Source organism: Colias croceus, chromosome 6, assembly GCF_905220415.1.
Source record: "Colias croceus chromosome 6, ilColCroc2.1".
In the NCBI taxonomy this organism is placed as follows: domain Eukaryota; kingdom Metazoa; phylum Arthropoda; class Insecta; order Lepidoptera; family Pieridae; genus Colias; species Colias croceus.
Genome location: NC_059542.1, coordinates 2,780,061 through 2,804,727, shown reverse-complemented (window position 1 = coordinate 2,804,727; position 24,667 = coordinate 2,780,061). Strand labels below are relative to the sequence as shown.

Here is a 24,667-nt window from a genome sequence, read left to right as displayed (position 1 = left end):
CGAAGCTAGAAGCGTGTAGCGTGTGGCTGGCACAGGCGTCAACCGTGTGCGGCGAGTCCATATAAAATATATGAAAAGTGCAGGAAATTTGTCGGTGGCGGCGTTTTGTGGCCGGTGGCCTGTGGCCCGTGTGCGGTAGCCCGTTATCCTAAGAAATACATCAATTCTGTTCAGTCGCTGAGTCTTGCTTTGTGTTATAAGCTGCCAGAGCTGAAGATTTTTAAAGTGAAACTTCTTTAGGCGCGTGGCATTACCGTCATGTCATGGAGTAAGGAGACCTGTGTAAGGGCGCTGGGCGTATTCAGAAAGAAAGCTGGAAACTTATAAGCGCTTATCGGCGCTTGTCAGCGCGAATAAGGCGACGAATTTGGTATCTTTGATTCTACCAAAGAATTTAATTCGTAGATTCGTTCGGATACCTTAGCCTTAACCTTAGCCATGGGACTTCTTTCGTGGCGGCCTCAAGTCAGCTTAATTTGGCACTTTGGCACTTTGTGAACTTGATGACAGTCGAGCGATTGACGCTTGTCTATTTGTCAAGAATGTCAAGTGGTGAATGGTGTCTGGTGATTCATAAATTACAACAAACAATACAATCGTATTACTCACTTCCAAGTTAAATTATTTACATATACTAATTTCGTCTTAAACAAAATGTTTTCAACAAATCCAAACTACACAAAGTTGAAGACACATCTTCGGCTGTCTGTGAATCGCCTGAAACTTCTGGAGAAAAAGAAAACAGAATTGGCTCAAAAGGCTCGAAAGGAAATTGCTGAATATATAGCTTCAGGAAAAACTGAACGGGCCAAAATTCGAGTAGAGCACATTATCCGGTTAGTTATCGTCATGTTTCATAGTTTATTGAAACTTTTAAAATTGTTTTTTACAAATAAATTGTTTCGCAATTTACAGAGAGGATTACATGGTGGAAGCCATGGAAATAGTGGAAATGTACTGTGATCTAGTATTGGCGCGGTTCGGATTAGTTACACAGATGAAGGATTTAGATGAGGGGTTGGCGGAGGCTATATCTAGTCTCATATGGGTTGCCCCACGCATGCATACTGATGTTCAGGTAATTTGATTGTTTTTAGTGTTATAATATGATGTTTGTTTAGAATGGCCTGGAAAAGACAAGAAGGTTATTTGCAAAAATCATGTTTTTAATAAATTCTTAACTTAATCTAAATAAACTATGAATGTACACACTTGTTGTAAGTATATATAATTGTAAACAACACAATAATAGAGAAAATGTTTGAACAGGAACTCAAAGTGATATCAGATTTACTGACAGCCAAGTATGGAAAGGTTTATGCGGAAGCTTGTCGCAACGAAAGTGTCAACACCATTAGTGAGAAGCTGCGTCACAAGCTATCAGTACAGAGTCCTCCGAAAATACTTATTGAGAAGTATCTCATCGAGATTGCCAAGAATTATAATGTGGAATATGTCCCTGATGAGCAAGTTATGAGGGAGGAAGAAGGTATTTAACAAAGTTTCTACATGGTCAATAAAATAATAATAATTTATGCTCTAAAGTGATTCTGATAAAACTGGATGAAACACATACGGTGTGTTATTCTCAATAAAAACAAGAAAAGTTATTATTTAAATGTTTTAATGTTTGGTTTCAGCTCGTGATGCATTGTTAATAGATATAAATGGCCCACCAAACCCACCTGGCTTTATTGGCTACCCACCACAGCCACAAATGCCCCAAATGACGCAAATGCCTAATTTACCGCAATCTTCTGTTACACCTTTCAGCTATCCATCGGTAAGTATGACTGGAGCTTTCAGTTAATTATTATTTAAAAATATTTATCCTTAGCCAATGTGTGTCTTAATATTATGTGTATAATGTACTTTGTCTATCATTAATTTTTTTCTAAAAAGCTCAATAGAAATCATCTAATTATGATAACTCGTTATTTGGAAAATGACTATTCTCTTAATGACAATTATAAAACCTCAATTATCTATTCCTAATGATAATTATAAAACCTCTTGAAGTTGGCTACTCTTATAAGGGTTTTTTTTCATTGAATGTATTCAAATTACTTGTATATTACACGAGTTGTGCCCCGCGGTTTTACCTGCAGTGCTCTGCTCCTGTTGATCTTAGCATGATGATAGCTTAGCTTAGCCTATAGCCTCCCTTGAAAAATGGGCTTTCTAACACCGAAAGAATTTTTCAAATCAGACCAGTAGTTTCTGAGATTAGCGCGTTCAAACAAACAAACTAACTCTTCAGCTTTATAATATGTATTATAACAGAACTTGTTCAAGTTTTTATACTCGTAATTAATTTCAGATACCATCGGGTGGCAAGGCAGGTGGTTTTATAGCAACACCCAATTATGGTGGTCAAAGCAAGCCCATGAGCTATAATATACCACCAGGCGTTGATTCTAAGACTCTGAATAACAGTTTCCTGCAGGTAAATGTTTTATTTATGTATTTTACTTGGCTTTGTTAGTTTTGCTATTTAGAATGATTTGTTGTTTTCAGTTTGACCTAATGTTATGTAAGGGGTTTGAAACTTTTTGTATGGACGCTGGCATACCGACCCGCCGCCATTTTTATTTTTTTTCAAAATCGCGGCGCACGATTAAAGTGGTATGTATGGATAGAGGACACATAGACGAACAAAAAATGTCTCATAACATAGTACCCTAAAGCGTCACATTACCGAGATATTTGGAGGTAAATATTCACTTATGAGTACGACAAACACTAAAAATAGACTTATTACGTGTCTATATGCATAATATTATCTCCAAATAATCACTCCCAGGTAGATTATTATTATTACAGGAAGAAAGTAGGTATTCATTACATTACTTACATTTTTATGTAATGTATGTATGTTTTTATGTAATGAATCTACCTACTTTCTTCCAATAAACTGATATTTACCTCCAAATATCTCGGTAATGTGACGCTTTAGGGTACTATGTTATTAGACATTTTTTGTTTGTCTATGTATCCTCTATCCATACATCCATACATACCACTTTAATCGTGCGCCGCGATTTCAAAAAAAAAATCAAAATGGCGGCGGGTTTGATATGCCAGAAAGTTTCAATGCCCTTTAATTCATTTTTAATCGCTTTGTAATATTTGTAGATTATTGTGTAGATTTAAAGTTGTAATTTATATTTTGTAAGTACAGTTATGTAGTCTGGGATCATAAGACTCAGTTTAGAAACATTTTGATTCCCTAGATTTGCTATGATTTCTTTAATCGGCAAATCTTTAATAGATTATGAATTCAAAAACAGAACACTCTTATACACATAAATTGGCCTAACTAGGAATAAGGACACTCTTATACACATAAATTGGCCTAACTAGGAATAAGGTTTATTTAAAAGTTTTTCCATTATTAATTTAACACAAGGTTTTTTTATTAAAACAAAACCCAACATAATTATTACACTAAACTTCAAAGCATGGAGTTAGCATTAGCTGACCTAAATTTTTCCTTCCACAGGAGGAAATGTGCAACCTACCACCTGCTTATGACAGCATTGATCACTCTTTGGTAATAATGAAAGACTACATTTAATATACTAAACTTTTTTTTAACTCCCTTTTATTATTATTTTTTTGCGAGTTTCTCATTTAGAGCTTGTAGTTATAAATTAGATGCTGTAAAGTGTAGTTAAGTAGTAGATTAAAGTCACTATCATATTCTTATCATACTATGCCGAAATTATTGCATATTATGAACAGCTTCAAAAGAAATTCATAAGAATAATATACATTAAAATCATCATTTTTTTTTGCATCACACAGTTTGCTTTCTGCTCCTTATTTATAACTGATTTCGAGTGATTTTAAAAATGATTTTTGCTTTGTTCTAACACATGCTACTGTTTCCGTGACACACTCATACTAATTGATTGGTGTAATTATACCAACAGAATACTTAATAAATGCCACAAATATGATAAGTTTTACTCGCAACTACAACTGAAATTTATTTTTCCAGCCGCCAAACTTACCGAGTCCGAGTAACGCACCTGCGCCTCAACCACAACCGAGAACCAAACCACCAACCAATAATAACTACTTCCCGGAACTTCCAGAACTACCCTCAGTTCCATCAGATATTATTTTACCCTCAGTCCCGAATAGTTCCAACTCTAACACATCCAATGAACCAAATGCTCCCGACGAAATCGACTTTGAAGATCTGAATAGACGTTTCGAAGAGTTGAAGAAGAAAAAGTAAAAAGATTCTACTTGCTTGTTAGAGCTTTTGTTGAAAATAAGGATCTGCAAGTGGCGATATATACATATTTAGTTAACATCTGCACTCATGTATACTGCTTTAATGTATTGAATCAAGTCATCCACAATATGTTACTAATTCAATGTATGAAATGTTTATTGTATTATCCCCGCAAATTGCTAATGCGCCTGGCCGCCATTTTGATGACGTAATGATGACGTAATTTCGTGACATTGTACCGTTAGTACCACCCGGCCGGCTTGTGGGTGACGTCATGTGGGTGTTAATTAGACAAGGTTCCAGCGCATTAGCAATTTGCGGGGATTATAAATATGTGTATCGAATTAATCAAAGATATTTTTTTAATTTTGTATCATACTCGCTTAGGATAAGGTTGAATTTTATTGTCACTCAGTACATTGTGATAAATAATACAATAAAATAAATATGTATAAAATTCATTTATTAAATCATTGTTCAATATTGCTTTTTTATTACATCCCAATTAAGATTAAGCTACATTATGATTTAGGTTTATCATGGAGGTATATTCCCGTTAATCATATAACTGTTTAAAACATATTGCTGAGGAATTACAGATAAAACTGCAATAAGAGTATTCAAATTGCAAATTGGCAAAAGTAGCCTACTATAAATGACACAGACATAACAAAAAAAAAAGAGAACTTGACAGCTATAGTTTCCAATTGCTATAAAACCTTTTTTCTATAATTCAGTGGTGTGCGTTACCCAGGCAAAATGTTTTGCTTTAGAGAGATGAGACTTAAACAAATAATTAGTGTATCATGAGGAGCAATTTGTTTACTAATAGCAAAATTTGTTTGAATTGTAGTTTTTAAGTTATTTAAGAAAAACAAATTTTGCTGGAGTAACGTTTGAAACGTTACCCAGGCAAAATCGTCTTTCAAAAATTAGTTTCAGCACGGAACCAAATACATGAATAGATAGCTTTTGTTGAGTAGTAAATGTTTATAAATAGCAAAATTTGTGTGTGGTATAGTTCTTTAGTTATTTAAGATTTTGCTGCGGTAACGTTTTGGGATTTCCCAGATCTCGAAAACGGCTCAACGCAGAAGTTTGAAAAAAATACCAATAAAAGACCTTAATTTGTTTAAATTTGTTTAATCATTAGTTTTTGATTTGGTTGACGTAAACCAATGTAATTAAATGGTTTCAAAAATCAGAAGAAGCGGGTTTACATGTAAACCAATACACTTATAACCAAATAAACAGCTGTAAAAAATACCCGTGGTTCGACGCTTGTTTACAGCAGACATTTTAGATTTCATACTTTACACGTTAAGAAGATAAAAACAAATTTGATTTATTTTAGACTGGTCGTACTTTAGCGATCGAATACGCAGTTCCCATAACATTAAGAAACATGGCATACTTTAAACAAATTAAAATGATTCATGAAAATTCTTTCCTGTTAATTTCAGCCTTGAATTACGGCTCTAATGAAAGTTATCTCAAAAACAAGAGGGCATTTTCACAAAAATGTATACCCCCCTGATTTTCAACTGTCCCTCGAATTCATTAAATTCTATATAATGAAGTAGTTGCCAGATTTATTTATATATGTTATCAAAGTGATTATACGTATACAATATTTTGTTTTTTTAACAAAAACTATGACAAAATCTAAAATAAAGTTAAGTTAATCATAAATAACAATTGAAAAAAGGGTAATTTTACGCTGTCCCCTGCTTACTCTTACGCGTTTATTAAATTATTTCTTTTAACTTTTTTGTAAGAAAGGTACCATCTTTTAAGGTTTTATTTGGTCCAGGATAATCAGTTACTGTGATAATAGTTAAAATATAATAACCTTATATAACAAAATAAAAGATAAAAAAATAAAAAATAAAATAAAAAAAATTGTCCTTCCCGGAACATTCAGTTGTGTCACCGATTTTCTAAAAAGAAAATTACTGTGGTTCAAATATTTTTGCATTACTGTCAACACCATAGCTACTGCTATGCAACTTATCAGGTTAGAAGCCCTCAGGGTCAAAAAACTGCTTAGAAGGAGTGCACGCGTGTTTGCAAGCCGCAGGGACCAAATTCTTCATTCAGGTATGTGACCATATTTTGGCTTATTTCTATCTATTTATCTTGTAGTATTTAGTTTATTTTGTTTTAAATGTTTTTATAAGTAAGTTGATCAAAAGTTTTGATGAATATAAGTGTTGTGGTTATATTTTAAACCGTTTTTATTACTAGAGGATTATCAAATGTGACTTCCGCTGTGTGACTATTTGAGCGGTCACATATACGCTGAACGAAAAGTCACAACATGCCTGAACACATAAAGCAATGTTTACATGGCGATTTTCTTGAGCTATAAAAATATTTTTCCAAGACATTTTTGACTGAGTAGGAAACTACGGCAAAAAGTAGATTTCAAAAATAAAAATTATTTCCCCATACAAATCGCAACAGCTGATTGATCATTTTGCATGAGGAAGTAAAATTTTTTTTTGAAGAAAAAAAGAAGCATTATGCAGAAAAAGAAACAAAATAAGCCAGAGGAACTAAGAATCTAGACAATGTGCCTTGTATAAGTAAGTACTAAAGATAATATGGGAACAAAAATTAATTTTTTTCACGATATTTTTCATTGGTTTTTTTTTATTTACAGATTAACCTTCGTGTTTGCAGCGTCCACTGAAACAAGATTTTTTTATCCAATATGGTGATTGAGATTATTTAAGGTTAATATTATAAACGAATCACGAAGACTGATTATTATCGACTGATTAATTTGATTAGTGCCAATATAAAACATAAAAGAGACTTCTTATTCTTGAATCTTGATAGTAATTTACCCTTTAGATAAATAATAATAATGTGATGGCTTAAGCCCGAACTGATTGTGATAATTTAGTTTGAAGTTAAATTAAGTTTATAATTATATTTATTATGTGTGCCTGCGTACTTTTTTTTCGCCATGTATACGCACCCTTTCCCTTTTTGGGTATTCGGTTGTGTGACTGTCCCTATATTACGGAGCTGAATTTTTTAAATATTTCAGTAGATTTTACATTTAATGCCCTTCAAATCAGTCTCTTTAATGGAGAATAATACATAAGTGTAATATTTGTTGCCTTTTCTCTAAAAAAGTATCTAACATTTTCAATGTAAAGATAATAATGACAGTTAAAGTACCAGAGTCACAATACTGAATATACTATTGTTTTTTTTAATTAGCTTAGATCCAAAAGTTGGGAATAGTGAGTGTTTAAAATATACAAAATAACGATTTTAAGTTAATAAATAAACAATATCTAAAAATTCTTATATTTTGCACTGTTTTTCCAGCTACTGAATATAGTCACACAACTGATATAAAATTGCGAGACTTTCCATTGTGTCCTATTATTTTTACAGTTTTCTCATTTTAAACCCATCATATATTATATGTTTTCTTGAAGTATATTGAATTTCCGTTTTAAAGAGACCAAAAAAAGTTTAAAATATAATACTATCAAAAAAAATATATTTTTCAAGGAGGGGGTACATTTTTGTGAAAATGCCCAAGAATATGTCAGCAATTCTCTAATAAGCCGACCAAATTGAAAAGGTCACGTAAAAGCGACTGCACCGTACGTACGGGTAATCTTCGCAAATTAGCAGCTTGGTAACCGATGTTTTGTACAGTTAAGCAGAAAAACGTTATTCGTGAAGCCGATTTTTTAATATTTTTTAAGTGCAGTACCATATTACACAATTTTTACTAGTTAATAAAAGTGTAATATCATAGTGTATAATTTATAGTGTGATTTAAAACAATACAAACATATATACATGTAGCTATATTTTTAGTACTTAATTTGTTGTTTCTGTTAAACCAAATGTTTTATTTTGATACCACAACGCAAAGCCACGCTAAAAACGTTTTAACGTTCTTGATGCTAGTCAGAGCAGCGCGCATCGCTGTGTGCAATGCAACGCAACAGCTATATGCCTTGTCTTACTTACTCTTTAGCTGTGAGTAGTTGAGTACGCTCTATCTATGGGTACGCTAGCTCCGACCGAACCAATGAAACAATCAGTCGTGAACCAAGTGTTTTGGAGAGAAGTGCTTGTGGTTTATGTGTGTGTGTACGACGACGTCTTTGAACGATGTGAGTATTAAATGTTTTTATTATATTGTTGTTTTCTCATTTAAAAGTTTTGTGATTATATACATTTTTTATAGAATATGCTCGAAACCGTCCCTCATAAGGGCAAGAAATATAGGCAAGCCGATAATACATATTTTGTAAAAAAAAACATTAAATGTGCTTTGCACATTACACACACAACGCCGACTCAATTCCAACTCAAGTCACACTGTGGTATTGAAATATGAGCTTTATGTCGTGTTACTTAGAGTGGATATTTCAACATTAAGTTAAAAGAAGGTTACGACGCTTTGACAATGATTGGTTCACGGGTTATCCACCTGTGGCAGTCACATGTAATGTTAAAATATTCACTCTAAGTAACACGTAACAAAACTCAAAAATGTTGATGCTAAGGCAAAGCAATACATATAATTTGTATGAGACTGATTTTTTAAATAAAAATAATGAATCTTAACCATTTTATTATTTTAACTAACCTGACCAGAAAACTTTTGTATTCAACTGTACTAACAAAACATCTATATTATCCTGTTCATTTCAGATGGTTGCGCTTATGTATGGTGCGGTCGCTTTTATGTGACCTTTTCAATTTGGTCGGCTCATTAGAGAATTGCTGACATAATCTTGTTTTTGAGATAACTTTCATTAGAACCGTAATTCAAAGCTGCAATTAACAGGAAGGAATTTTCAGGAATCATTTTAATTTGTTTAAAGTATGCCATGTTTCTTAATGTTATGGGAACTGCGTATTTGATCGCTAAAGTACGACCAGTCTAAAATAAATCAAATTTGTTTTTATCTTCTTAATGTGTAAAGTATGAAATCTAATATTTCTGATGTAAACAAGCGTCGAACCACGGGTATTTTTTACAGCTGTTTATTTGGTTATAAGTGTATTGGTTTACATGTAAACCCGCTTCTTCTGATTTTTGAAACCATTTAATTACATTGGTTTACGTCAACCAAATCAAAAACTAATGATTAAACAAATTTAAACAAATTGAGGTCTTTTATTGGTATTTTTTTCAAACTTCTGCGTTGAGCCGTTTTCGAGATCTGGGAAATCCCAAAACGTTACCGCAGCAAAATCTTAAATAACTAAAGAACTATACCACACACAAATTTTGCTATTTATAAACATTTACTACTCAACAAAAGCTATCTATTCATGTATTTGGTTCCGTGCTGAAACTAATTTTTGAAAGACGATTTTGCCTGGGTAACGTTTCAAACGTTACTCCAGCAAAATTTGTTTTTCTTAAATAACTTAAAAACTACAATTCAAACAAATTTTGCTATTAGTAAACAAATTGCTCCTCATGATACACTAATTATTTGTTTAAGTCTCATCTCTCTAAAGCAAAACATTTTGCCTGGGTAACGCACACAATTCAGTGCCCATTTTTAGCAATAAATTTGTTTAATATTAATAATAATATTATATGTTCAGGTAGAATAAATGTTTATGTATATGGCTAACTAGCTTGCTAAGTAAAATCTTGACACTAGCAATATTGCTTTAAGAACCATAAAATTTTTGAATTATAAAAAATGACTTGTATTTTTTACAGCCTACTAGATGACTGAATAAAATTTCCAATAAAGTGAATAGGTAAATCAAAATAAAATTTCACAAAACCTAAAACCAGGTACACTTCTATATACTTACAGCGAATTTTATTCGCCGAAATGAATGAAGTATAAAGTCTTATTCCTTAAATTTCTTTAATAATAATAATATAAAAAAAAAACATTACGATAACAAACCAAAATAAAAAACATTTTTTGAGAACCACGCACTAAATTATACATTTCCAAAGCCGAAAATTATTCTAACAAATAAATAAGAGAATGCCATCGTAAATATAAAAAGACACAGATACCTATTAACTATGTATTGGCGTTTTGAAATGAATTACAGTAAAATATGAGCGTATTTTAATTTCAGTATGATTATAATTAACTAGACTCAATCAACGAACCAAAGAAACTCAAAAATGTCCGATGGGCTTTGTATAAAACATTTTAATACCTTATTTCGTGGCAGTAATGTTCAAAGTCCATTGTTCCGTTTATTAGAAAACTTTACCACACACGCGTAGACAGAGTTTGCCTTTGGACATTTTATGAGCGCGATCGAGTCTAGTTGTTTATCGTTCATCAATTAAATTAGATTTCTTTATCTTCACTGCATTTAAATTAAAACGAGACTGGATTAATATTGTTTTGAATGTATTCATGATATTTGTAACATCTGAAGAGCGTGGGCACTTAGTCTGTCAATAATCATCTAACGGCATGCATCAGGACAATCAGGAGATAGTACTAAACGTTTTTTCATAACAATCTTAGTATTTGTAGTGCGCAAGTGTTGATTTTCTTAAAATTAGGATCGACAGTGGAACTCTCTGCCTTCAGTCTGTTGTGGAGTTGCGGGTTTGAGACGATTTTCGTTTGAATCATCACTTTGTTTGGAGATTCAGCTAACAATGTGCCGAGCGCTACTAACCCTCTGTAAACAAAATAAATTCATTCAGTTTTTGATACATGTATGTATGTGCAGTAGAGTTCTAATCATACGTTTTATGTATTATAATCATTATTTTTTTTATTTTATAACTTAATAAAAAAAAGATTTCGTAACCGTATCGTTTTTTTTAGACCGAGACATTTTCACTACCTAGTTCTAGCTTTGCGTTAAATGTGACGATCTCGGCTATTATGATAAGTTGAATATAAAAGAAATCTCAACGGAAACAATATTTATTTTTATTACTTACCTAAAGAAAGCCTCTTTATCGGTGATCCTATTCAACAAGTGTATGATGCAATCCGCTAGCTCCACTGTATCAGCCTGTTGGGCCAACGCGACCGATAGGTTTAGTACTAGAGATGATGCGGCTATCTGTAACAACATTTATAGAAAAAAATTAAGTATTTTCATATAAAGTAATTTGAAAATGTTGTTTTGTATAATGTAAAATTTTCCACTTCTAAAATAGTATTTCTATGCAAAACTTATTTTAAAGCGACCTTTCGTATCAGAGAGTCTTAAAAATATAATATACATAAAATATACATATTTTATAAATACATATTATGTACATTTGAAAGCTTACATGAATCATTTATTTTTGAGTTTAAGCAAACAAAATATAAACACAACATTAAATGCACATAAGAACCAACTCAATATTAAAAAAATCACCATCTTTTAAAACACATCATATACCCATCCCGCTCGCTCACCTGCGCGTTATTATTCATCTGAGGGAGACAGATGATAGCGTGCACTACGCTCTCGCACGCGGCTAGTACGAGCATCTCGCCGGGTAAGTCACTGAATGCGTTGACTAGCACACGCATGGAGAGCATTTGGTTCGCTGGTATGTTATCTGAAATTGGTAATTATTAATAATTTATTTGTAGTGATTTAGTTGTATTGACAAAAAGATACAGTAAAACACAGATTATGTGTGTTGTGTATTTGGTTCTAGATGTTTATACCTACAGATGAAATAATTAATCAATTTATACTTTTTGTATGAATGTTTCTTTCATGAAAAGCTATCGAAGTTAATTAGAATAATTAACAATACAATCATACAAATGTACGTTAGATGCAATTATATAGGAAAATAAAGATGAAATTGTCAATTAATAATAATTAGACATCTGAGCTATTCATATAATATTATGTAAAACAAAAAATTACTTAATATTAATACAAATTTATTACCTGGAGATAATAAAGTGAGTAAGTATTGAACAAAAGTCGGGCCATACGAAGTGTCGAATATTAGCCCATTGATATCTTTGTTCCTTACTGCTAGCCTCGTTACGTCCAAGACGGGGAATAATATTTCTGAAAGAGAATCAATTGATGAAAATATATGGAGCCATTTTATAAAAATAACAGAATCTGTGTATATAAAGTAACTGATAAATAATGAAAATAGGATTTGATTGTAAAGTTACCTTTTGGCCACTCGAGCATTTTTTTCAAGGCAGTAACAGTCTCGGGATTAAATGTTGTATTCTAAAATAAAAATAATAAAACATATTTCAGTTATTGCTTTCATGTTTTAATCATTGAAATGCAATATAATTTAGGTCGTATTACACGCAAGGAAGGTTTTAATTAAATTGAATGTTTAAAATATAAAAATCAGTGGATTTAATCTAAAACAAATAGTTTTTAATCATGTCATCCATAAGTTCCTTTATTAAAGTATAGATAGATAGCATAGATTATAGATATATAATAGTTTTCTTACCAATTCACCTAATTTAACAATATCTTCTAGTTGCGCATCTGTAAACGCGCTCAGTCCATCGCCCACTTTGCTGTTGAATTCCTTTAACTTTTCGTGTATCGCTTTTAAATTTGCTTGATCGAACCTAAAAGTCAACAATATTTAAATATTGTTACATATTTTTAATGTCTTAAGATACGTTCCAATCCCAATTGGAGAAAGGACCCTACTAACCCTATGAATACGGGGCTCATACCATTTTTAATCGTTGTTCCAATATAGATGATATTCCATGATGACCATCTATGATATAATTAATGTAAAATTATAAATAGTTATACCACAGATAACTACATAGTTACTAGTTTTAATATGAATTGCCTTTCGTTATTCCTGTTGCGATTATTGAAAATTTCCATTTCTGCTCGACATAAGTGATCTTTGTCTCTAAGAATAAATTATTTTTACTCCTTTCTGTTCTGTTGTATGCAGAGGCCGCTGTTCTGTTGTATGCAGAGGAATTATTGTTTGATTTAGCAAGAGAATTTCTTTGCAACACGTTTGCGTCAGTCAGTTTTAATGTACAGTTTTTATTTTTACAGTTGTGGTCAATATTGTATTGTTTATGTTTAAGATTTAATAACTTGAATAATTTAATCAGTTTTGCTGTTGGCACTCCTCCAAATTTAGCGGTGCAACGTTCATAACTTTAAAAGGTTTCAAAATTATATCTTTAGGAAGGTCATTCATAAAAGGTTTCCTCAACCAGTCTTTATTCTTTTTCCGAAATTGTACCATAATTCTTCTACTGTCATTATATCTCGTCGTAATCTTGGTAATAAATCGGCATATAGCTATGTCCAGACTTTTCTCTTGTGCTTCTGAAAGTGGTGCCTTTAATATATTTGCAAGAAGACATTTAACAAGTATATTACGTTCCGATTTAGATAGATCAAACGGTTTTCCATAGCAACCATTTATTTTTTTACTTTCTTGATCAAGAAATATGTATGCATCAAATCGGGTTATAATACCCGTTTCTTCTGGTTTATTTGCGGGAATTTCTGAAGAACAAGACGTGCTGGGACTGGTGTTATCCATAACTTCGTTAGTCTTATGTATCCAATCAATTACAACCAAGTCTTCCTTTCTTTGATTAGGCAATCTTCTCGCTTCACAATGTAAAACCTCGATTCGAGCATTAAATTTTTTCTATTTTTTATTTTATTTTTATTTCCAAATTCCAACCAATCGATAGACGAAACAGAAAGAGCGAAAGAGCGGGCAGAACGCTGACACAAACAACCGTATACTTTTTATTATTATTACGCTTGATTTTCCGAACCAACGAACCCGTTTTATGGGAATCGGCTTATTCCTTATACATAAGTAAATAAAAACTTCAATAGCGTGATTCAACGCGTGATAGCGCCCTCTAGTTTGGCTTGCGGAATCACAAGCGACTAAGCAATGTTATAATTTTAACATATTATGTTGAAATAAAGAATTGTTGATATTACTAAAATGTGTGATTGAGAGTTTTATCTTAGTAATGTTCATTAGGATTATACTTTTGGATTGAATAATTTAGTCACAAAATTTAAATAAGATTTGGATACATTTGCGATTTGAAACTGCGAAGCTTTATATAAATGGTCAATAAGATTCCCTTATTGGCAGACAGATTGGCATTTAAGGTTACGGCGGAATATTATTTATTAAAAACCCGGTATCTTCTTTATACATTTTTTTTTTGGGAACTAAGATAGTAAGCTTCAAGGGAATTTTACTTTTGATTTGTTATCGACCATTCTAAAAATCAAGTCGTCCCAAAAGAACGATCAAAAAAATGTCCGGTGAGAGTTGAGACCAAGAAGCTTATATAGATATAATTTAAAAATTGTATGTACCTATAAAGTATGACCAGTAATATTATAATATAAATACTGTTAATAAAAATATATGTCGTTATTGTTTATAAACCATGATTTTTAGTTTTATCTGTTTCGAAAAATCCCGAATTTACAAACCAGCGTGGTCACTCCACAGAAAGAGACAAAAGACTTCAAAAAAAGGAGGAGGTTATCAATTCGGCCGGTATGTTTTTTTTTTATATACACCGATTACTCCGAGGTTTCTGAACCGATTTACGTGATTCTTTTTTTTGTTCGATGCGGGATGGTGTCGAATTTTATTCGGATAGGCCCAGTAGTTTTTATTTTATGAGTATTTTTGTCTGTATTTGTAAATGTTGTAAGTGCAAGTTTGAAGTCGGTTGTTTTTAACGCAGTTATCACTTGTCTTGTTACAAGTTAATGGTCATAGTGCAATCTCCAGTGTATTAGATATAAGCTCCTTGGTTGAGACTCACCGTATGTACGAGTCGTGCGGCACCAGCCTGTCCGCCGGCGGCACGCTTGCCGTGCTGTACGCGGACGCGCCGGTGAACGGGTCCGCTCCGTGCAGTACGGGGGCCGGCGCGCCCGAGCCCGGCACGTAGCGGGACTCGCCCGTGAACGGGTCCGCGAAACTGTGGATTGTTAAAATTGTATGGGTAGAGTACGCGCACAGTACGGCACGCACAAATCTAAAAAAAAGAGTGTGTGTACTTATGTACACGCGTTAGAAGTTATACTTATTTGGTGTATGGAAAAAATACTAGAATATAATACAACTTGAACATAGTTATCAATCATCATACCACCTAGAACTAACTTCATGCTGTTAAATTTAGGTGTCGGTGTGCGCGCGCATCACATAAATTCACTCTCATCATTTTCCTCCATCGCGCCAAAAGAAGTATAACTTCAAAAAAAACGACGTGTGTCACTCGGGGACTGCCGCGGTAAGGCTATTGCATGCTATGCCTTCAAGCCACACCTCCACCCGTCGGAGTGGGGAGCGTGAGGTTTTTTCGTTACGGAATTTCTCGATTCGGTCCCCGCGCTCAAGGCCCGCGATAGAAGCTATGCAATAGCTTAAAAATAATGATACATGTAGACATAATTGATTTTTTAAAATGTGTAATTTGTGCGAAGGACCTGGAGGAGGAAGGAGAATCATGATTGATTCATTTTGGTCCTTCGAGCCCAATATATTAAGATCTTAACTAGAAAATTTTGAAAATGATGAAAAAATATTTATTCTCTGCAGTTATAAAATGTATATAATATGTACAACTTACCCATTACTTGGAGTAGGCAACGAATCTAGCTTCGCATTTGTAATTATAAAGTTAGCTACTTGTTCTAAGTACACTTGTGGCAGATCATTTCTGAAAAACAATAAATATTATGAAGTTGATAATTTACATTTATAACTAATGGCAAGTCAAAAAAGGAACAAAATTTTTGTCATTCTTATGTCTGTACACAGCAATATACTAGTAAATTATTGTCAATACTCTTATTTAAGGGGTAAAATGACATGCAGTGAAATTATTTAATAACTCAGCCCCCGGAATCACAGACACAATAGAAAATCTAGTCGTGGACCGAACGGGCCGCTCGGGGCTCAATGGGTTAAATATAGTGATGCAACGAATACTACTTTTACGAATACGAATACGAATACGAATATCAAACCTACTATTCGGCGAATACGAATACGAATACGAATATCTCGCCTTGGTAATAAAAGACTTATTTATTTAATGAATGTTTACTCTTCTAATAATTAAAATTTACAATAGGCAAATTTTTATTTAAAAAACATAAAATTCGTAGATTTTCTAGTTTTAGGCGATTTTTTTTCAGTCTGGATGTTTCCAGCCGTTAAAAAAGTCTTTCCGAAGCGACTGTACATGGCTTCAGTGAAAAATATTTTTGGGCGAGTTTTTTCTGACTTGGAAAATGGACATCTTCTCGCCAAAAGGCCAGTGGATCAGCAATCTCTGCACACGTCATATTTTTTTGCGCGATTTTTAAATTTGTAGTAAATAGAGTTGCGTACAAAAATATTCGTTTTTAAAAATTCGTATATTCGCCGAAAACGAATATTCGGTAAATGTCTACTATTCGGCGAATACGAATATTCGTATTCGTATTCGTTGCATCACTAGTTAAATACTAATTAATGTGTTTGGTAATTAAAATCTCACTTGTGTATAAACGCTTGCGCCGCCACCCACGGATCTTCAGTCTTATTGAATGGCAATTTCAGTGGCGGGGCGCCATCTTTTATATCCACGCTAAACACGAAGTCGTATTCCTGAAATATAATGTCAATTTAATTGAAAACGCTTTTAACTATCACAATTAAAATATTAACTTGACCATTTTCATTTAGAAATGTTGCTAAGATACTTTTAGAAATTCAAATCAAAATAAAAAATAATGAACTGAGTTCAATATGATCAAATTTGTGAAGTCACAGACGCTAGAACAAATACAATACAATAAAAACACTGCACACACTTAAGCAGCTTTTCTTAGGCTTGATTAGGTTTGCTATTCCATAGCGAGCTTTATCCTAATCCTAATCAAGACTTAAGAAACAAGAATTATTGAAAATGATGATGTTTTATACCTGTCCTTGGTACATAGTCTTCCCTTCACTCGCCGGTTTAGCACCCATGACGTCACCGATCTCGTTCCACGTGTTCGCGCTAGCGCTCCACGAATAACATTTAACGTTTGTACCACGACGGACGAGTTTCGTCTGTCCGTCTGATTTACCCGGCTCTAGGAGTACTTCTGGACCGGGTAGCCTGTGAAAAGATTTAGTTATAATGTTAGTTGTGTAATGTAGCTTATGGGTTTGTGTCTTTGGGAATATAGGCAAAAAGCGCGTGGATTCCACTAATAAAATAAGTTATTTAAGTTTATTATTTAATAATTTTCTATACCGTGCTACAAACCGAGAGGATATTCTATGCCCCGGTATGACAAAAAGACGCGGGTTCAAATCCCGCCTCATGATGGATTTTTTCTTTGCTTTTTTTAAATTCTCATCTCATGCAACTTTTTACTAATAGTAATAAATACAAATTTTGGAGGATTTGTTTTACTCATATCATTTTAATATAATTTTAACGAAAACAAAACTCACTCAGAAAGTTTAAATCCACCAAATTCCTGTTGAGATGCCATAGTCATTTTTTCCACATCTTGTTCAAACTGTTTCAAAGTTACTTCATCTGCATAACGCGCTGGGTCTTTTGTAAAAACACGCACTAAGCCATCACTTGAACCTGAAATCAAATATATAAATTTAATTTAGTTATATTGATTAATTAATGTGCATTAAGCGGATACAAATATTATATTAGAGAGAATTTAGAGATATAATATTTTACAAAATCTGTGTTGAACATGCTTTTGAAGTTCAGTTAAAATACAGAAAGTCGCTTGAAAAATTGGAAAAGAATGTCTTGTACTTCTTTCCCAATTTTTGAAGAGCACCAAAGGCTTATTATTTATACTTCTACATCTATTCCATACTTCCATTACCTGTAACAATATCCCCATTATCAAGACAAGTGACGCTCCACACAGACTGCACGGGCAATCTCAGTTCCCTGACACAGTCCCCTGCCGCCCAGAGACGAACGCTACCATCTTCACCGCAGCTGGCGAAACCGTGTTCAACAGCAGGGTTTATGCTTATACTGTAAATTAAATGTAATGATAGATTTTTTTATAAAATAATGTATTTATTTACTAGAGGTCCGCCCCGGCTTCGCCCGTGGTACATATTTCGCAATAAAAGGTAGCGTATGTCCTTTCTCGGGTGTCAAGATATCTCCATACCAAATTTCATGCAAGTTGGTTCAGTAGTTTAGGCGTGATTGAGTAACAGACAGACAGACAGACAGACAGAGTTACTTTCGCATTTATAATATTAGTATGGATATATTACAAAACCATTACAATTTACTAAATGCGATAGGGAGGTCAAATAAAAATACATTTTACATATTATTAATTAAAAAAAAAATACTCAATAGAGCATGTAACTCTTTTAGTAATAGACATATTTATTGACAAAAAATCAGTTTAGTATAGACTATAGTAGTGAAGTTTCATATTTCTAAAATAAATTTGTTACAAAGAAAACAATGAAAAGCATTTCATTTTATTGGCTACATACCTGTAAATATAATTAGTATGTCCATAATATGTGTTAAGACATTCACCCTTATTAGTCCATAGTTTAATGGAAGCATCATTTGCACAACTGATAAATGTTTCATTACTTGCTACAGCTAGACCTCTCACACAGTCTGTGTGTCCTGGAAAATTGGAAAGACAAGTTTAAATATATGAATCGAATTCGATTCTCTGCATATTTATGTACATTTAGCAATCCATTCAACTTAAAATTGTCCAATTGTCTGTTTCATATGTCCAATATTTTTGTGGGCATAATATAAGAGATCAGTCCTCTGTGTTCAAATACAAGTGACATAATGAAGGAATATAGCTTAACAATGTTTAACAAGCTTAACAAGAATAGGCACATTTGCGTAGGTGAAAATAAAATTATTATAATTTATAAACAAAAAATAGGAATAAAAACAAGAAAAAAATAGTTACTTCTTATAATATTAACTATAGAAAAGCTGTTGTTAAATGTTATAAGTAAAATAACAATAACTGTTTATTTAAATTACCAGTAAGTGTAGCTATCACTCCACCATCCTTTCTCCACAATTTGATAGTTTTATCTGCAGATGCCGTAGCATAAGTACAATTGGCAAGTTCTACAAATGCCCACACAGCGGCTTGATGTCCTTTCAATATGATGGGAGCCATCTGTGGCGAGTTTATATTCCATACCCTGCCGGTACTATCCCAACTGGAACTGTGAAATAAAAGTTTTTGTACTAATTATTCTAATAAGAATTTCTGTTTAAATATTGTAAAAAATAACTATAATATAACAGTATGAAGTTGTTAAGACATGACATTGGAAGAATAATCATATGCATACAGTAATAACAGTAAAAATGTATAATACATTGGTAAATACCTCAAAAGTATACCAGAATCTCTTCCTGGTATAACACTACATACTGCATTTTCGTGGCCCTTTAAATTAATTTGCACGGCTGCGTCTTGTAGATTATAACCGAGAATTGTATTGTCATTACTTCCAGTTATCACCAGGCCCTCGGGAAACGCTTCACACGGCGGTAGCCAACAAACGCACGACACGAAATTGGTATGTCCCTTGTAAGTTACTACGTTTACGAAATCTTTCACCCTGTGGAGAATTTAATACTTTCAATTATGAAGAATATATATAATTTCTTCTCACGCATTTTAATGTGTAACAAAAGAAAAAGGCTCACCCTTCCGGATGCCATAGCTTTGCGGTTCTATCACGAGATGCTGATAATATACAATACTCTTTTGTTTTAGCTACACAACGCACATCCATGGAGTGTCCGCATAGAACGGCACTTAATTTATAATCTGGGATAGCCATAATACGCTTAACTTTAGCTCGAGATACTTGAAAAATACAAAAAACTTATTCAGTAGACCTATGATTTCTGCCTTCTGGATAACAAACAAACGGCATTGTCATTTGTCACTTGTCAACAATTGTTTTTCATACGATTTATGCTTATGCATATGGATACATAGTTATTTGACAATTGTATAAAATAAGTTATTAGTTAAACTTAAAGTATTTAGTCCTTATTTATATTTAAATTAACTTCATAATTTCTTAATAATGCAGAAAATATTTAATTAAATATTATTTAAAATTTAATTATTCGTTAAATTATTACGGAATAATATTTTCATATATTTTATTGAACGCAACTTTAAAATTGCCAACATAACGAAATAATTACCGCGAAAATTTCAAACATCAAGTTGAAATATTTCTAAACTTTTAATTTTTTCATTTCGTAATCTTTACTTAGTGTTTAATTCAAAACAACAAAATTAAAATCTTCAAACTTTTGCTTGTTTGAAGAAATAATTGTATAGAATAACTTTAACATCTAAAATCAAGAACAATCATTATGCTTTAATTTGACCTTTGAGATTGGTTTTCGAGACGAATACGAATTATAAAATTATCAAAATGTTAATTTGCTTTTATTTATTTAAGCTCTTTCGATTTTAAATATTTTTTTTAAAGACAGCGCAAGAGGTAGCAGCTCAAGATATTTGGGTGTTGTACTGTACGTCTTGTTTTTATGTAGTGTAAAGATGGCGTCGACGGTGTGTGTTTCTAGATGCCGACTCTTATCAAAATTAGAAATAAATCGTGGTTTGTGTTTATCACCGATATTTAGAGATTTATCAAATAACAAAGTAAGTATCTATTATATTCTGTGCTATAGTGATTTATTTTTACGTACTTTCATATAAGTCAAGTTAATTTTCGGACCCTTTCGTTTTGCACGTGAATCTATATAAATAGGTATAGATATTTATTTTTAAACTTGCTGTCAAATGTCATCTTTATTTATTGGATTGGGTTTTTGTTTACTTGCTTTTTTTATTTTTTGTGTAAACAAAATTGTTTTGGACAAAAATAAATAAATGATCCTGTAAAATGTGTTTATGTGGAACTGATAACGATGACATTTTAACGTACACACTACAATATTTGATAAATATGACAGTTATGAATATCATTAAAATATTAACGTTTATTTACATCCTTGTTATTAAAATCATAAATGAAATTATATTTTATTTAAATTTAGAGCGTATATCTTGAAATCGTACAAAATATTCTTTCTCTTTGTATCAGTACGGATTTTATATTTTCTTAATTTTCAATTCTAATAAAAAAATAATATTGTTATTTTCTGTTATATTATGTACCTATAAGCATAAATTATCCTATGCAGTATCAATGTGCTAAGTATAGTAAAAAATTAAGACTAATAGGCTATTAAAAATAAAAAAGTTCAATCAAAAAATAAAATCTCAACAAACAATAGGTAAGTAATTATTTCACAGATTTTAAGTAAGTATAGGTTTGATAAATGTTTTTTTAAAAAATTAATGCACATGATTTTTATTATTATTAAACATGCATGTCTCTAGTAAAAATCTCATTGGATTTATGTTTAAATAGAGGAAGATTGTGTTACTTACGCTATATAACTCACAATTAGTGCCTGAACATATTTTTATGATTTTTGTTTCAGTTGACTAGTATTAACTTTTTTTTTTTAATATCGGAGGCTAAGCCTAGGGCATATAGTAAAGAATTATTAATTGTCATATGTTAATATTAGATATCAATGCATTTAATTGTTCTGTGATATTTGTATACTGTAGCAACTAGCATGCTGATTGAATAAGGTTTTATGGAATTTCATGTTTAGATCAAGTTTAGATAAAAAACTGGAATTGACACAAATATCTGTCATTAGTTACTGGAATTTAAATATTATGGTCTTTACCCAGTAGTTGTTTGCATTAACGTGAAGATATTTGTCACTTGTTCAAACAAAAATGGCCAAGTAAATTAGGTAATATTATTAAACTCAAAAAATTGTATCCATATAAATTTCTACAATTATTTATGATATTATACAACCACCATGTATGAAGAATAAAAAAATATTAAATTTAAACTTATGTGTGGTCAGTTATCCGTTAGATTGGTTGACAGACAACAGTAAAATGATTAAGATGATTACTTGCTAATTAATATCAATCAACATGATAAATAAGAATTGATGTTAAATGCTTTGCTCTCTCGCTTGCACTCAGCTCACTTGACAACATTTTATTAACTGGCTGCAATCATTGGATGCGTGCCATATATTATTAAATGTAGTTACAATATATTTTATTATTTGTCAAAATCTCAATTCAGCCAAAAAAGAATGTTAATCTTTTAAAAACTATGCATGTTGCAATAAATTATAAAGGTAAGCTAAAAATTAATATGTAACTATACCTAATTAAAGCCTAGCTAATCGAATTAAAAATTTACAAGGATAAGTATTTATGTATTTGAAGAATATATAACACAATATTTTGTATATGTGTAGTTTGTGTGAGTCTTGGTATAGATTTTCTAGAAAATACTATTACAATATAGACCAATTCACTTATGATATGCTAGATAACATGATGTACACGAAAATTTATTTATTCAGTGCTTATGGACAGTTCACGCAATAATGACTTACTCATTGTCATGTTAAAATTATTTGCGCAATTACTCTTCTTAATAATCTTCACTCGTGACACGCGTGATTTTTGAGTTGTTAAAGTTAGTCCAGAATATGCTTGGCTAGGCTTTGCTCAGTTCATAAGAATTTGATACCAAAAATACGTATTGATATTTGATGCCAACTTTGATGCTTGAAGTAGGTATATGTTGCTAAAACGTAATATCAAAGTCAATATAATTTTCCTGTTTATAAGTAGGCAATTGAGTACACACTTTAGTAGTGTACAGCTGGTCTTCTTCCACAGTGTCAATAATTCTGTATACCTACGTAAATTAGTTCGTGTAGACTAGACGGCTGTTCTATTTTTCTAGTAAATTGTTTTTGATCTTGTTTAGTTAATGGAAATACCCAACTTCTAGAGCTTAATTTATACTAGTTGCTATCCGCGCGGCGTCATCACCTATGTTGTAAAAAAATGAAACCAGCCAAGTGCGAGTCCGATTCGCGCAACGAGGGTTCTGTACAACCTGTTTTTATACATATTATGTTGTAACTGTGAATGTATACTTTTTAAAATGTTTCCTTTATATCTGCAATACAACGTTGCTTCTAACCACGTGTGTTCAAGGGAAGTACTCTGTAGGTTTTGATTCCCGAACTTATGTAAAAATTTGCAGCATTAACAGGTGTATCTTTTGATTGCGTTGGCTTGTAAGTTTCATTTTTCACAGCTTCAGGGGAAGGAATTCATGAGCGTTCAATATAAATTTCAGCTTGATACCTCCACGAGTTCCTCAGAAAAAGGGTCTTGATAGACAGACAGACGGACAATTAAGTGACGGGTTTTTTCCTTTTGAGGTTCGGAACCCTAAGAAACAGAAAATAAGACTACTATTTAGAACATTGTTTACTTTATGATGGCGAGGAGTCATCGTGTTCGTGATACACTGTTAGAAAAAGTAACCTATTATTGGCACATGTCCAGTTGTAGTTCTTTTAGAAATCATTAGGTTAGAAAATGAATTAAAACATAATTTATTATTTCTATAAATTTTATGTTAAAATTAGAACACGCTAAAGTTTTTTTTACCTTAAAACTAACGAATAAAGTCCCCTTTTTTGCGTGAAGCACAAATACAGTTAATTCATAAAGGCAGGGCTAGGAAGGGGCTAGGCTTGTAACTGTAAGTGTATTCATGTATTGTGCCCACAACACATTAGATTCGTCACTGATTACGTAAACCTTCCAGTCACCAGGTGTCACAGGTGACTTCTCGGAAAATATGGTACTATTAAGGAAATGAGAAATTAAAAGATATTTCTATGAAAATTATGTAATCCTATGAGGTTTCCTTCAATTCAATGTACTCGTAGCTTAGCATATACAATATCCACATTATATTATTATTTCCCAGCAGTCTTTTTTTTGTATCTTCGAATTTGAGTTTCATTGATGTATCACGATGATGTGTTTGTTTTTTGTAATGTTGATGTCTCTAATTATTTCAAAGAAAAACCTGCATAATTCCCTTTCCTGTGAGATTTTCTGTGTTAATCCAAGTAAATTATCTATATGTGTGTGTGTGCTAACTTTCATTGCAATCGGTTCAGTAGTCTTTACGTGAAAGAGTATTTACAATTTACATACAACATACCTATTTACTTACAAACTGTCGCATTTATAATATAAGTAGGATTTTTAATCTATATACAATTATCAAGAGAAATACCAATAAATATGATATTATGCGCTTTCTAATTTTTATTTATTAACAGGAATCGTGGTGTTGGAGATGGCGGCCGACGCGTCGTGCTTTTTTTACAAGCATTTGCGTGCATGGATCAAAATCAACACCCACAAAGATAGAAGAAAAACTTGATGGTAAGGTATAATAGAAACAAAGGA

The 24,667-nt window shown here is 32.2% G+C and overlaps 3 protein-coding genes and 2 long non-coding RNA genes across 7 annotated transcripts in view; 4 read left to right on the top strand and 1 right to left on the bottom strand.

The window, feature by feature from the left end:
* Nucleotides 1-536: 536 nt before the first annotated feature.
* On the top strand, nt 537-4,403 carry LOC123692210 (IST1 homolog). Of its 2 annotated transcripts, XM_045636913.1 has the most exons (7): nt 539-836; nt 916-1,078; nt 1,270-1,489; nt 1,641-1,783; nt 2,321-2,446; nt 3,503-3,553; nt 4,004-4,403. In XM_045636913.1, exons 1-7 carry the CDS (start codon nt 655-657, stop codon nt 4,244-4,246), a joined length of 1,128 nt encoding a protein of 375 aa, XP_045492869.1. In that variant the 5' UTR covers nt 539-654; the 3' UTR covers nt 4,247-4,403. The 2 variants fall into 2 exon arrangements, with proteins under 2 accessions (XP_045492871.1, XP_045492869.1); XM_045636915.1 differs by lacking the exon at nt 3,503-3,553 and having other exon boundaries at nt 537-836.
* Nucleotides 4,404-6,018: 1,615 nt separating this feature from the next.
* LOC123692212 lies at nt 6,019-7,198 on the top strand. Its single transcript, XR_006751507.1, has 2 exons — nt 6,019-6,346; nt 6,912-7,198. It is a non-coding gene; the product is annotated as an uncharacterized LOC123692212 (long non-coding RNA).
* Nucleotides 7,199-7,813: 615 nt separating this feature from the next.
* On the top strand, nt 7,814-9,400 carry LOC123692211. Its single transcript, XR_006751506.1, has 2 exons — nt 7,814-8,397; nt 8,942-9,400. It is a non-coding gene; the product is annotated as an uncharacterized LOC123692211 (long non-coding RNA).
* Nucleotides 9,401-10,529: 1,129 nt separating this feature from the next.
* LOC123692209 (phospholipase A-2-activating protein) lies at nt 10,530-20,158 on the bottom strand. The gene is made up of 16 exons (XM_045636912.1): nt 19,951-20,158; nt 19,629-19,862; nt 19,270-19,460; nt 18,747-18,888; nt 18,107-18,264; nt 17,706-17,847; nt 17,184-17,364; nt 16,756-16,865; nt 15,841-15,930; nt 15,028-15,186; nt 12,678-12,801; nt 12,379-12,439; nt 12,140-12,265; nt 11,650-11,795; nt 11,181-11,305; nt 10,530-10,912 (listed from the first exon to the last, which is right to left on the bottom strand). Exons 1-16 carry the CDS (start codon nt 20,085-20,087, stop codon nt 10,738-10,740), a joined length of 2,301 nt encoding a protein of 766 aa, XP_045492868.1. The 5' UTR covers nt 20,088-20,158; the 3' UTR covers nt 10,530-10,737.
* Nucleotides 20,159-20,811: 653 nt separating this feature from the next.
* LOC123692612 (calcium uniporter protein, mitochondrial) overlaps nt 20,812-24,667 on the top strand; it is a 121,183-nt gene continuing 117,327 nt past the window's right edge. For both annotated transcript variants that reach the window (XM_045637375.1, XM_045637374.1), the window contains exons 1-2: nt 20,812-20,932; nt 24,538-24,643. In XM_045637375.1, coding sequence (XP_045493331.1) covers nt 20,828-20,932; nt 24,538-24,643 — 211 coding nt within the window. In that variant the 5' untranslated portion in view covers nt 20,812-20,827. The remainder of the gene's footprint in view (nt 20,933-24,537; nt 24,644-24,667) is intronic.

Bases quoted from the DNA above. Each gene is read 5' to 3' on its own strand.
- LOC123692210 (XM_045636913.1), top strand. From the start codon at position 655: ATGTTTTCAACAAATCCAAACTACACAAAGTTGAAGACACATCTTCGG. The intron at 837-915 runs GTTAGTTATCGT...CGCAATTTACAG, and splicing joins CGAGTAGAGCACATTATCCG to AGAGGATTACATGGTGGAAG. The intron at 1,784-2,320 runs GTAAGTATGACT...AATTAATTTCAG, and splicing joins CACCTTTCAGCTATCCATCG to ATACCATCGGGTGGCAAGGC.
- LOC123692209 (XM_045636912.1), bottom strand. From the start codon at position 20,087: ATGGCTATCCCAGATTATAAATTAAGTGCCGTTCTATGCGGACACTCC. The intron at 19,461-19,628 runs GTATTTACCAAT...TTTATTTCACAG, and splicing joins GATTCTGGTATACTTTTGAG to TTCCAGTTGGGATAGTACCG. The intron at 12,440-12,677 runs GTAAGAAAACTA...TTTTTATTTTAG, and splicing joins TTGTTAAATTAGGTGAATTG to AATACAACATTTAATCCCGA.